General features: G+C 51.9%; 1 protein-coding gene across 18 annotated transcripts in view; it reads right to left on the reverse strand.

Moving 5' to 3' along the window:
* Positions 1-12,992, reverse strand: part of KDM2B (lysine demethylase 2B) — a 122,267-nt gene that overhangs the window by 18,838 nt on the left and 90,437 nt on the right. For 17 of the 18 annotated variants that reach the window (XM_067700917.1, XM_067700922.1, XM_067700914.1 and 14 more), the window contains one exon: positions 481-705. The exons of the other annotated variant lie outside the window; for it this stretch is intronic. In XM_067700917.1, the coding sequence (XP_067557018.1) occupies positions 481-705 (225 nt within the window). The remainder of the gene's footprint in view (positions 1-480; positions 706-12,992) is intronic. 18 annotated transcript variants of the gene reach the window in all.

Below are 12,992 nucleotides of genomic sequence, written 5' to 3' on the forward strand. Positions count from 1 at the left end.
CCTTCCACCCAGACCTCTGACTTCGAAGGCAGGACAGGAAGGAAGGGAGGGCCCAGAACCATCATGAACTGGACCATAAATGTTGGCAACAGGGTCACAGACAGGACAGGCTGCCCTGACATCTTTAATGGCAGAGACTTCAAAGTACTCAGTCATCTAGGGAAGGAAGGAGTTATAAGACCAGCAGACTATGAAGGAAAGGGAGCCTGAGCACATGGCAGGACCCCAGAGTCCTGCAGTGTGGAATCTGAAAACAGCATTAGTCTCCCCTTTCTTCCCAGGAGGGAGCACCCCTCCGGGGTTTCTGCTGCGGCCACGTTCTCTTCAAGCGGAGGGACTGGACAGACCAACGAGCAGAGGAACAGACTGGCCTGAGGCACAGGTGGGGCCTGCATTCAGGAGCCAAGGAAGGGCTGCCACCTCCACTCCCGGGGGAGAAGCACCGCAGCCACTGGGAGGGGCGCCCCTGGGGGCACTCACCGCGATGCACTGCCGCATGATGCAGCTCTGCTTCATCCGCCCGGGGCCCCCGAACTTCTTCATGTCCTTGCAGAAATGGCACTCTCCACACTCCGTCCGCAGGCAGGCCTCGCACTTGCGGCATCGCGTCCGGCGCCGGCGAGCTCCCGCCGTGGTCCGGTTGGCGGCCAACTTCACCGCAGAGGCAGGGCCCAGCTTCCCCTTGGGCCGACCTACGGCCCGGTTCTGTGGGAGCACACACAGGACTGGTGAGATGGGGGCCCGCAGGGCCGGCCAGGCCCCGAGTCCGGGGGGTTATGGGTTGAAGTGTGTTCACCCAAAAGATATGTTGAAGTCCTAACCCCACAACCTCAGAACGTGACCTTACTTGGAAATTGGGTCTTTACAGACGAAACTTTTAAAATATGGTCACGAGGGTGGCCCTAATCCAATAGGACTGGTGTCCTTGTGAAAGGGGTAAATTTGGACACAAGCACAGAGAAGTCTTATGTGAAGACACAGAGAGAAGACGGCCATGTGCCTGGAGGGATGCCGCCATCTACAAGCCAAGAAACGTCAAGGAAGCCAGCAAAAGCCAGAAGCTGGAAGAGGCAAGGAAGGGTCCTTGCCTAGAGCCGTCACAGAAAGCACCGCCCTGCAACACCTTGACTTCTGACTTCTAGGCTCCAGAACTGTGAGAGAATACGTTTGTTTAAGCCACCCAGTTTTTCTGGGTTTGTTTAAATTTTTGTTTGTTTAAATTTTTGTTTGTTTGTTTAAATTTTCATTGGAGTATAGTTGCCTTACAATGTTGTGTTAGTTTCTGCTGTACAGCCAAGTAAATCAGCTTTATGTACAAATATATCCCCTCTTTTTTAGATTTCCTTCCCATCTAGGTCACCCTGAGTAGAGTTCCCTGTGCTATACGGTAGGTTCTCATTGATTGCCTATTTTATACATAGTATCAATAGTGTATATATGTCAATCCCAATCTCCCAAGTCATCCCACCAACACCCCTTCCTCCCTTGGCATCCGTACGTTAAGCCACCCCGTTTGTGGTGCTCCACTATGGCAGCCCTGGGAAGCTGACAGGGACACCCTGCTTTGGAGAGCAGTACACCTGGCTCTAGAGCCTTCTGCGCCCCCCCCACCCCGCCCCACGTCAGGCCAGGCTCCTCGGGCTACCTGTGCTTCCGCAGGGAGGCCACACAATCCGCCTCTGTTCCCTCTGCCAGGGACACCCACCCCTCCCCGCCCCACTAGACTAATGCCTGCTCAGGCTGCAGGACCCAGTTCAAACACTGCCTTCTCCTGGCAGCCCTTCCTGACCGCCCTGCACTGGGCCCCTGTCACAGCATAACTGTCTGTTCTCTCATGGGTCTTCCCTTTGAGACAGGGACTCAGAAAGGCAGTTATGGAGGGTGTCTTGTCACCACTGTCCCTCGACAAGATGGCTGGCACCTAGCATGTGCTCAATAAACCAGACCCCAAGAGAATGAGACAGTAAACCCTAAGGAACTGATTTCTGAGAACTTCTCCCTGTGACTCAGGGAAACACAGGCAGATGAACAGAAAGTGGTACTAAATGCTGAACAGGGCACAAGCCAGCCACATGTCCTGCTCTGAGGTCCTTACAACCTGGCCACCAGCCCCAGAACCTCTTGCAAACCAGGATCAGAGACCAGCCGCTGGGACACTGTCCACCCAGGATCAGAAGTAGGCAGGACCAGGATGGTCGGGAGAGTGTCTCACCTGAAGCACCTTTCTGAGTTTGCTGAAAAATGGTTCATCCCTCCGTCAGAGAGACACACTCTCACCCCAAAACTATCTGATCTAATTGGCATCGAAAGCTTAAAGCCCATCTCAGCCAATTAAACAAGCTTCAGTCCATCTCAGGCTTTTCATTTTAATTGCTTGTCATATGTGGATCCCTAAACAAAATCCCATCGCTCGCTAGCTCCTGGGCCCCGAAGTGTTGTTACGATGTACCACAGTGCAGAAGATCTTCCTTCCAGGGACCCCCTCTCCCACAATGCATACAGCTCCCCACCCCCAAACTACTGGGGCTGCTTAGAAACTTACAACCACATCAGCAAGGGAAACAGTCCATGGTTCTCCGAGAATCAAGCCTTGACCCCCATCATCTTATCCTGCAGAGCCATGGTCCCTGTGCAGACCCGAAGGTCCCACATACACCTTTTGGTATTGACACCTCAAGTGGATCCCTTCCCTCAGATTTTTTCCCCAAAAGCCTGCAGCATTCAAGGAAACTGCGAAGCCTCTGGTGGTGAGGCACCCACGTCAGGAAGCGCTGCGGCTCTGGATCTTCATCCCTCTCAACTTGCTCTGAACCCCAAAGAGGAAAGGAGACCCAGCTCCACTGGCCCACGTGTCCTCACCTCCCTGTGCCCTGACCCTGCCCCTCCCACAAGCCACCCCACCCGGTGGGGTGAGGGGCTGCCCCAATGCAAGTTACTCCTCCTGTAAGCAGTGGAGGGCCTCCCCACGCACCACAGCCCAGGGAGGTCTGGGGCCCCTAGTCATGGACATGGGCAGTTCTGCAGCCGTGGCACCGCCTGTCAATTCAGGTCAGGTCTTGCTGCCAGATGAGTAATGGGGAAAAAAAAAAAAAAATCAGTTTTCAGAGACTTTAGATTTGAGAACAGCACGTAAGGGACTGTGGACCTGAAAACTAAGCAGCAAGGAGTGCTGAGTAGAAGCAGGGATGACACGGACGGTGACAGCAGTGCCGGTGGGTACTTTCAAGTGCCTGTCATCCTGCTCTTCATTTTACATATGATATTACCTAATTTCCCAATAATAACCCTACGAGAGATGCCATTTTTCAGATGAGGAAACTGGAGCTAGAGGTTAAGAGACCGGCTCAAGGTCACGGAGCCAGCAGAGGATGTGCGTCTAAACCCTAAAACCACATCTAAACACTATAAACCACAGCGATGCACAGGCCAAGTAGGACAAGAGACCCCAGAGTCCATGGGAACTGACCACACGCCCTGGAAGGGGCCCACAGCTAGTGCCTTGATGCCCTTAGTAGGACAGGTGCCAACAGGAGGTGCAGAGAAGCACATCAATTTCCAGAGAAATGGAGACCAGGAAGGTTTCTCCCTCTCTTCACAGCCTGGAAGACTCTCTGGTAAAGAGCACACATCCTGTTAGCAACCCACTCCTCAAATCCCTGAAACATGGGCCAAGGGGTGGGCGATTCAAAGCCTTGAGTCAGGTACAGAGAAGGCAGCCCATGGTTCAGGCTCCAAGGACAAAACCAGAGGTGAAGGGCTCACACTCTGACCCTGGAGCAGGAGAGTGTAAGAACTAGTTTCTTTGGTGAAGGACTGAGAAAAAGAAAAAATTTCAGGAGTCCAAACATGGCTCTTGCCTCCCACTCAGGAGCGTCAGGTATACATAGCAGCTGAGCACCTCCAGCCTCTCTGGCCACTCAAAAGTAAGAGAGTTGGGTCGATCCGGCCACAGTCACAAAGCTTGTACTTGACTGTGAAACAAGCCCACCTTCCTGTGCTTTCCAAAGTTCATTCTCATCTGAAGAGGCACTTTTCCAAACGATGAAAAAAACCAAATCCGCCCCGATCTCGATGGCAGCTGAGACATCCTGGAAAATGACAACGTCTTGAAGGAAGAGGTATAAGGGTGGCTGTTTCCAAAGACCTTGTTTCAGGCCCTCTCTGCCAGGTTGCCAAACAAGCTAGAAAAGCTGATGCTGCCTGCAGCTTCGCGGGCCAGCTTGCTGGTCAGGAGTCAACTGAGCAACACTTGTAATGCAGGATCCTCCTAAAGACCACTGAGAAAATCAACAGGTAAGAAAGACATCGAAGGGTCTCTATTAGGGAAGGTGAAACATGCCTCGTTTTGGCTTCTGTCCTAACCTCTTTTCGGTGACATCTAAAGGTTCACAAACCAATACTCAATTCTGCTCTATCCTACCTGTGCGTCTATTCATTCAAGTAACCCAGAATGCCCCTTTGTTAATTTCAGCCTGAAATGTTCTTCTCAGCAAAAGGGAACGATGGCATCCACTGACTTCACATACAAACCAGCCTCCCAAACCCCAAAGCCGTTTGTTGATTTTATCAGCCCAGAACTCATATCCTCAGCTCCATCTGGTTAGGAAAATTGAGTCCACACACCCATACACACAAATCTTAGTATTCCAACACTTCTTCTCCATCAACATCTCACAAGTATCGTCCTTAAAAGGAATACTATTGGTAAATATTTTTAAAAATAAAATTTAAAAAGGAATACTATTGGGCTTCCCTGGTGGCGCAGTAGTTGAGAATCCGCCTGCCAATGCAGGGGACACAGGTTCGAGCCCTGATCCGGGAAGATCCCACATGCCGCGGAGCAACTAAGCCTGTGCACCACCTACTACTGAGCCTGCGCTCTAGAGCCTGCGAGCCACAACTACTGAGCCCGAGTGCCATAACTACTGAAGCCCGTGCACCTAGAGCCCATGCTCCACAACAAGAGAAGCCACCCAATGAGAAGCCCGTGCACTGCAACGAAGAGTAGCCCCTGCTTGCTGCAACTAGAGATAGAGAAAAGCCTGTGAGCGGAAACGAAGACCCAACGCAGCCAAAAATAAAAACTAGAAAAAACAAAAAGGAATACTATTGAGGTAGTTCATTTCATTCCACAAATATTAACTAAGTGCCTCCTATCAGATCCTATTCTCCAGAATATTCATAGGCAGAACCTTCAATCCCTAATTTCTAAAATACTGGAATTAACATTACTTGGATTAACCTGAATTAGTGAAAAGATATCCCATGTTAATGGACTGAAAGATAATACTGTTAAAGGAAACAACAGAGAAGTTTCCAAATAAAGTGGAAACAAAGTGGTCCACAAATTCAATGCAACCCCGACGAAAGTCACAGCTGGCTCATCTGCAGAAATTGATAGGCTGATCCTAAAATTCATGTGGAGGGAATTCCCTAGTGGTCCAGTGGTTAGGACTCCACGCTTCTATTGCAGGGGGCCTGGGTTCAATCCCTGGTCAGGGAACTAAGATCCCGCAAGCCGTGTGGCATGGCCAAAAATAAAATAAAATTTAAAAATTAAGATGAAATTCATGTGGAAATGCAAGGGACCTGAAATAGCCAAAACAATCCTGCAAATGAAGAACAAAGTTGGAGGACTTACACTTCCTGATTTCAAAACTTACTATGAAACTACAGTAAACGAAACAGTGTGGTAGTGGCATAAGGATGGATATATACAGATCAATGAACTACAATTGAGAGTTCAGAAATAAAGCCTCACAATATTTATGACCAACTGATTTTCGACAGGGTTGTCAAGACAATTCAGCGGGGAAAGAACAGACTTTTCAACAAATGGTGTGGGGATAAATGGATATCCACATACAAAAGGATGAAGTTGGACCCTTACATTACACAATATAAAAAATTAACCCCAAAATGGATAGAAGACCTAAATGTAAGGGCTAAAACATAAACTCTAAGAAGAAAGCATAAGGGTAACTCTTCATGACCTTGGATGAGGCAATGATTTTTTGGATATGACACCAAAAGCACAGGTGACAAAAGAAGATAAACTGGACTTCAAAATTTTAAACTTTTATAAAGCAGAAACTAACACACCATTGTAAAGCAATTATACCCCAATAAAAATGTTTAAAAAAAGACACAATTGTAAGTATAAAAAAAATTTTAAACTTTTGTGCTTAAAAGAGCACTATCAAGTATGAAGAAGAATGGGAGAAATTATATGCAAATTATACACCTGGTAAGGGTTGTATCCTTAAGGTATAAAACAACTCAACAATAGAAAGACAAATATCCCAATTTTAAAATGAGCAAAGGAGGACTTCCCTGGTGGCGCAGTGGTTAGGAATCCACCTGCCAATGCAGGGGACATGAGTTCGAGCCCTGGTCCGGGAAGATCCCACATGCCACAGAGCAACTAAGCTCGTGCGCCACAACTACTGAGCCCATGTGCTACAACGACTGAAGCCCGTGCACCTAGATCCCGTGCTCTGCAACAAGAGAAGCCCGCACACCACAACGAAGAGTAGCCCTCACTCGCTGCAACTAGAGAAACCCTGCGCGCAGCAAGAAAGACCCAATGCAGCCCAAAATAAATAAATTAAATAAAATGAGCAAAGGATTTAAGCAGATAATTCTCTCCCCCCGAAAAAAAGATATACAAATAGGCAATAAGCACATGAAAAAATGTGCGACATCACTAGCCAGTAGAGCATGTGATCTATGCTACAGACTCATTCATTCACCCCCCTCACTCACACTTTCACCCACCTACCCACCCAACTGTTTTCTGGCTGTGAATTATGTACAGACTCAATGCTAGGTGCTGGGACTACAAAGATGAGTAAGATGTGTTTGTTCCATACTCTCAAAGGCACTACAGTCTGGGGGAAGAAAGACATGTTACCACATAAACACACTGCAACACAGTGATGATAATATCAAAAGCTAACATGTGCTGAAGCAACACTCTTTTCAATATTTATATCGATAACCTATGAGGTAGGAACTATTATCATCTCCATTTAGAAATAAGGAAACTGAGGCGCAGTGCAGTTAAGTAGTCTCCCCAGTGTCATACTGCCAATAAATGAGAAGCCGAGATACCCAGGAGATGGCTCTAAAGCCTGGGCTCTGGCAATGCTGACCCAGAAGGAATGCCTCATTTCACTGGGAAGGGAGGCTGGGAAAAGTGTCAGACACAGGGGGTAGTGACTAAAACGAGTCTTAGAGGGAGGATAGGACACTGCAGGCCAGGAGTAGGGGTGGGGTTAGGGAGTGAATATTCTAGGCAGAAGGAAGAGTAAGATAGAGATGTGAAACCAGATAACACATTCAAGGAATAGCTTGATATGACTGCTGGAAAACCGCCCTGAAGTGGCAGGAGCCTAAACCTGCAGGCCCCGTACGTCACATTACAGAAATAGTGGCCCCTGTAAGAGCAGTTAAAGGACTTACATGCAGGAGCAACATGATCGTATTTTGGCAACACTGGGGGGAGTGAATTTTTTTGGTGGTGGGCAAGATGAAAGACAGGGAGATGAGCTGAGGATGCTACAGCAGTCCGGGATGAGAGTTATGAAGGCTTGAGTAGAAGCCATAGAAGGAATGAGGACGAGGGGATGATTCAGGGATGTTTTAGAAGCAGAGCCGGTTTAGAAGACCCAGGAGACTGACTGTACAGGGAGCATGCAAGCAGGAAGAGTCCTGGAAGACTCTGAGGTTTCGGGCTTGTGCGACAGAAGAACAAGGGGCTCAGGAGAGAGAACTAGAAACCACCATGCACACATGGAATCTGAAGGACCCACGGGACGTCCAAGGAAGGTGGCCAGCAGCAGCCAGGAGGGACCAGCGCTGAGATACACAGCTGGGGATCAGCATCGCGTAGTGCTGAACTACTTAATACTTAAGTCCGCGAGGTTGTTTCAGGGAGAACGGGCAGAGTGAAAAGAGGGTCCTGGGCAGTACCTTCAAGACTGAAAACATCCAAGGGCTGGGTGAAAAAGAGCAACCTGCTAAGGAATGGCCAGAAAGGCAGGAAAAGCAGCAGGAGCCTGTGGCATCACTGGAGCCAGGGAAGAGTTTCAAGAAGGCAGCGGGCTAGAGTTTCAACTGTCAAGAGGAGTCAGAAGAACAGTAAACGTGGCTGTCTGTTTTTACAATTCAGACAGTTCTTTGTTCCTCACCAAACTGCTGCTAACAGGAGCACACTGACGCTTAGCCCCATGAAGGGTAGCCAGAGCCCCAAACAGCGTGGAATTCCTTGTCGTGCTAACGTTGCCTTCAACTGTACAACAAATTTGTTTCAACATCATGTCTGTTCCCAAATCTTCAAGTATAATGGATATCCCAGGAAAAGCTGGATTTTAGCTGCGCTGCAGGGCCCTTAACACACACCTGCAGACTCCAGGGAGGGCTTTGGTTTGTTTACATCCTGAGAGTAAGGAGCAAGAGAATGAAAACACAGGAGCTACCAGAAACCCAGGGGATGGGCAGACCTCTGGAGAATCTGAGGAAAGCTAAGGACCTTTTCCCTAGAAAAATGCCCCTGCGCACAAAGTCACAAAACTTTCGTATGTAATTTTGGGAAGCTTCAGGGACCCATATGAAAATTTCACTCTTTAAGCAATTATAATGAGTAACACAGTGATTATAGCCATATAAATTTCTGAGATCTTCTTCAGCATAATTTCCTAATTTTCTTTTTTATTTTGGCCACACCACACGGCATGCAGGATCTTAGTTCCCTGATCAGGGATAGAACCCATATCCCCTGCAATGGAAGTGCGGAGTCATAACCACTGGACTGCCAGGGAATTCCCTCTAATTATTTTTTTTAACAAACAGGCAGTAATCATTTTTAGTAAAAAATAAAAAAAAAAAGGAATAATTCTATTTTCATTTCAGGGGTTAAAAAAACACAAGATGGAATTCTCCTTACTAAGAGTCCTTCTTTGAGTGGCATCTCCTCAAACTAAAAAGCAGAGCTAAAGAATTTTCCAGCATGTTCTGCACTGGAGAAGCAAAGGAAGTCCATGGGAGAAGGCCCAGCCAAGGGTCTCTCCTGCCCCGGGCCCAACATCTGGAGCAGTGGAAACCCAAGCTGCTGTGGGAAGGCATGGGGCAGACAGGCCAGCCTAGCGGGACAGGCATAAGGGAGCCTGATACCACCCAGGACTGAACACCAGCCTCGAGTGGGGACGAGGGAAGGACACAGACTTTTAAGACAGAGCAGGCAAAATTCTGATGAAGGGTGAGGGGCTAGGCTCAGCTGCAGGGACAGACTGGGCAACAGATATGTCCCAACAGGGTCTCCGCTGGGACCTCTCACACAGTAGGTGGCTGAGCATACCTGCATGCCTACACTACAAGACTTCCACCCCTCCTTGAAGGAGACGACTTCTTTTTTTTTTTTAATTTTTATTTATTTATTTATTTTTATTTTTGGCTGCGTTGGGTCTTCGTTGTTGTGCACAGGCTTTCGCTAGTTGCACCGAGCGGGGGCTACTCTTCATTGCGGTGTGCGGGTTTCTTATTGTGGTGGCTTCTCTTGTTGCGGAACACGGGCTCCAGGCGTGCGGGCTCAGTAGTTGTGGCATGTGGACTCAGTAGTTGTGGCTCGTGGGCTCTAGAGCGCAGGCTCAGTAGTTATGGCACAGCGGCTTAGTTGCTCTGCAGCATGTGCAATCTTCCCGGACCAGGGCTCGAACCCGTGTCCCCTGCATTGGCAGGCGGATTCCTAACCACTGCACCACCAGGGAAGCCCGAAGGAGACTTCTTTAGAGAAGAGTGGGGTCTACAGCCTGCGAGCTACAGACTCCAGAGACCCTGGCTCCAATTTCAAAGACACAGATGCCTTAGAGGTCCTTAGAGGAAGCCACTCTTCTCAGGCCCAAGAAATTGTGGGGCTAATAAAAGTTGAGGAAAGGTTAGGGGAGACAAGCGGCAGTGAGCCGCCGCCCGGAGGGTCGGCAAATGCAGGGTCCATGGCTGACAGCCAACTTCTCTATTGCGACTATGGGGAAAACCTGCTGCCCAGTGGCCTGGCTTAGAGGTCATCTCCCTCAATGTACCTGAGTGGTAGCATCATCTTAAAGTGAACAGGCGGGCTTCCCTGGTGGCGCAGTGGTTAAGAATCCGGCTGCCAATGCAGGGGACACGAGTTCGAGCCCTGGTCCGGGAAGATCCCACATGCCACGGAGCAACTAAGCCCGTGAGCCACAACTACGGAGCCTGCACTGTAGAGCCCGTGAGCCACAACTACTGAAAGCCCGTGCGCCTAGAGCCCGTGCTCTGCAACAAAAGACGCCACCACAATGAGAAGCCCACACATCTCAACGAAGAGGAGCCCCCGCTCACCGCAACTAGAGAAACTCAGTGCGCAGCAATGAAGACCCAACGCAGCCAAAAATATAAATAAAATAAATAAATAAAGTGAACAAGGCAACCAGAAGAACTTAAGTTGCTAACAACTCCAGAAGTGCCGCGATCGAGCTGACTGATGAGAGGAGGAGGGAACAAATCCAGCTACAGGAAGTACGGGTCCTCACGTGATGGAAGTCTCTCTCAGGAGTGGCAGTAAGTGAAAAGGAGACATAAGGAGTCCTATCTGATGTAGTGTCAAAGAAGATATCTATCATAGGCCACAGGGTGTGGTCGAATTAAAAAACCAAAACAAGGGCTTCCCTGGTGGCGCAGGGGTTGAGAGTCCGCCTGCCGATGCAGGGGACACGGGTTCGTGCCCTGGTCCGGGAGGATCCCACGTGCCGCGGAGCGGCTGTACCCGTGAGCCATGGCCTCTGGGCCTGCGCGTCCGGAGCCTGTGCTCCGCAACGGGAGAGGCCACGGCAGTGAGAGGCCCGCGTACCGCAAAACAAAACAAAACAAAACAGGTAACAGGAACCTCACCCATGAAACACCAAAGTGCAGTCAACACTGAAACAAGGGTCTTACGAATGACCAGTTGCAGAAAGCGTACACTGTTGGCAGGGATTAGGCAGATCCAAACTGAACTGAAAATTTTCAGACCAAGAGTTGAGGTATGAACTAAGCAGCAAAAACTGAGAACCGTTCGCATGCTGTCCTACTGACTTGATTAAAGTTCCAAGCCAAAACCGTTTGGGCTGTCTCTGGGTTCCCCCGATCCATAAGACAAGTGAGATTCAGGATCACCTCGTAATATACATAAGCCTGAAAAACGTCCAACAAAACTGAGAAAATACACTTTAACTTTGTCTCTGTCATATAAAACCACTTAATAATATGTGTGTTACGATTCAAATGCAGCATATATAGTACTTCCTCAACGACGCCTGACGGAAGGAAAAAACGTTCTACATCTCGGCCTCAACATTCCAAAACATCTTCATTCCACTGAGGAAATGCACCCGAGCTTATAAGTAAGCATCTTATTCATCTAGTCATGTCCACACGATAACTCAACCCGTCTAATGCTTTATTCCTCAGACAAGTCTACCTAGCCCGTACCCTGTTTCAAATATCGTGCAGATTCTACTTCGTAAATCAACTTTCTTCCCCTGCTTCCTAAACACGAATCTTCCCGGAGTAAATTCACGCTGTAAACACACCCAAGGCTTTGTTTTATACAGATTTCTCCCCCCCTGGTCCCAAGAGACGTTGCTTTCCCTTCTAGATCCAACCGAGGCCAAATACTGCCATCTGGGGTCACGGCTTCCTCTCGCCGCTGCCGCCGTGGAGCGGACTCGCTGGGTTCCGGATTCCCCGCGCCGGCCCGAGCCTCGCACCCCTTCCTGTCTCCGTCTGCCCACGGTGGGCGGCGGGCGCGCGGCGCCCAGACAAAAGCTCGGGCCGTCGGGCCCACCGGCCCCGGGCCGCCCACCCTCCGGGCCGCGGGCGTCCTCCAGCCCAGAGGCCGAGGGTCCCGGTGCAACTTCGGAAACAGAAAGGAAGGAGGCGCCGGCGCCCGCAGGTCCGGGTGCGCCCAAGGCGGCCGGCACGCGCGTGGGCCGCAGGCGAGGGCGCGAGGGGAGGGCGAGGCGCGCCCGGCCGCCGGCGCCGGCGCCCGCAACTTGCCCGCCGGCCGTGGCCCGCGCCCCGCAGGGCCCGCCCGACGGCGAGGCCCACATTGTCCCCGCGGCACGGCCGGTCACCCTCGCGCACAGACGCTCGCACACGCCCCCTGCCCCGGCCGGCTGCGGGGCCCGCGGCGCTCGGGCGACCGCCGGCCTGCCGCGCTCCTCCAAGCCCCGCTCGGGCCCGGCCCTGGCAGCCCCGCCGGCGGCGGCTGCAAAACTTTCTCCTCATCGTGGCAGCGGCGGAGGCGTCGCGGCCGCCCGGGCGCGTCAGTCACTCGGTCCGGGAGGTCGGGCAGGCGGGCGGCGGGTCCCTCCCTCAGCCCCACCCCGGGCCACCGACCTGGTCCGGCTCCGATTCATAGTCGTCGTCCTCGGCGCTTACGGACATGGCCATGGCTCATGGTGGGCCCAGGCTCGCGCGCGCTGACATGGCTGGAGCGGCGCTGCCGCCGCCGCCGCCGCCGCCGCCGCCGCCGCCGCCACCCGCCCGGAGCAGGCTCGGCTCGCCCTGGCTCGGGCTCGGGCTCGGGCTCGGGCTCGGGCTCGGGCTCCCGCTGCCGCGAGGAGGGAGCCGCGCCGCGCGCCTCACACGCCCGCGCGGGAGGGGGCGGAGAGGGGCCGGCGTGGGGAGGGCCGGGGGGCTCATGCATATGCATGAGGCGATCCAGGAAGGGGCTGGCCCCCCGGACCGGCGGGCCAATGGCGCGGCCGCGGCGCTCGGGCCGCACACAAAGGGAGCCCGGCCTGCGGTGACACGGGGGCGGGACCGCCGAGGGCGGCCGCTCGCGGCCGGAGCTCTGGGACTGGGGCTGCGTGGGGGCGTGCCCCGCGCCCCGCCCGGCCCGCGCGCCGCGGGGTGCACATGGGTGGCTGCACGCCGCCGCTGCTCTAACAGGAAATACACGCCCGACCTGGGGTGGGGTCTTTTGT

Source organism: Pseudorca crassidens, chromosome 12 (assembly GCF_039906515.1).
Source record: "Pseudorca crassidens isolate mPseCra1 chromosome 12, mPseCra1.hap1, whole genome shotgun sequence".
NCBI lineage: Eukaryota > Metazoa > Chordata > Mammalia > Artiodactyla > Delphinidae > Pseudorca > Pseudorca crassidens.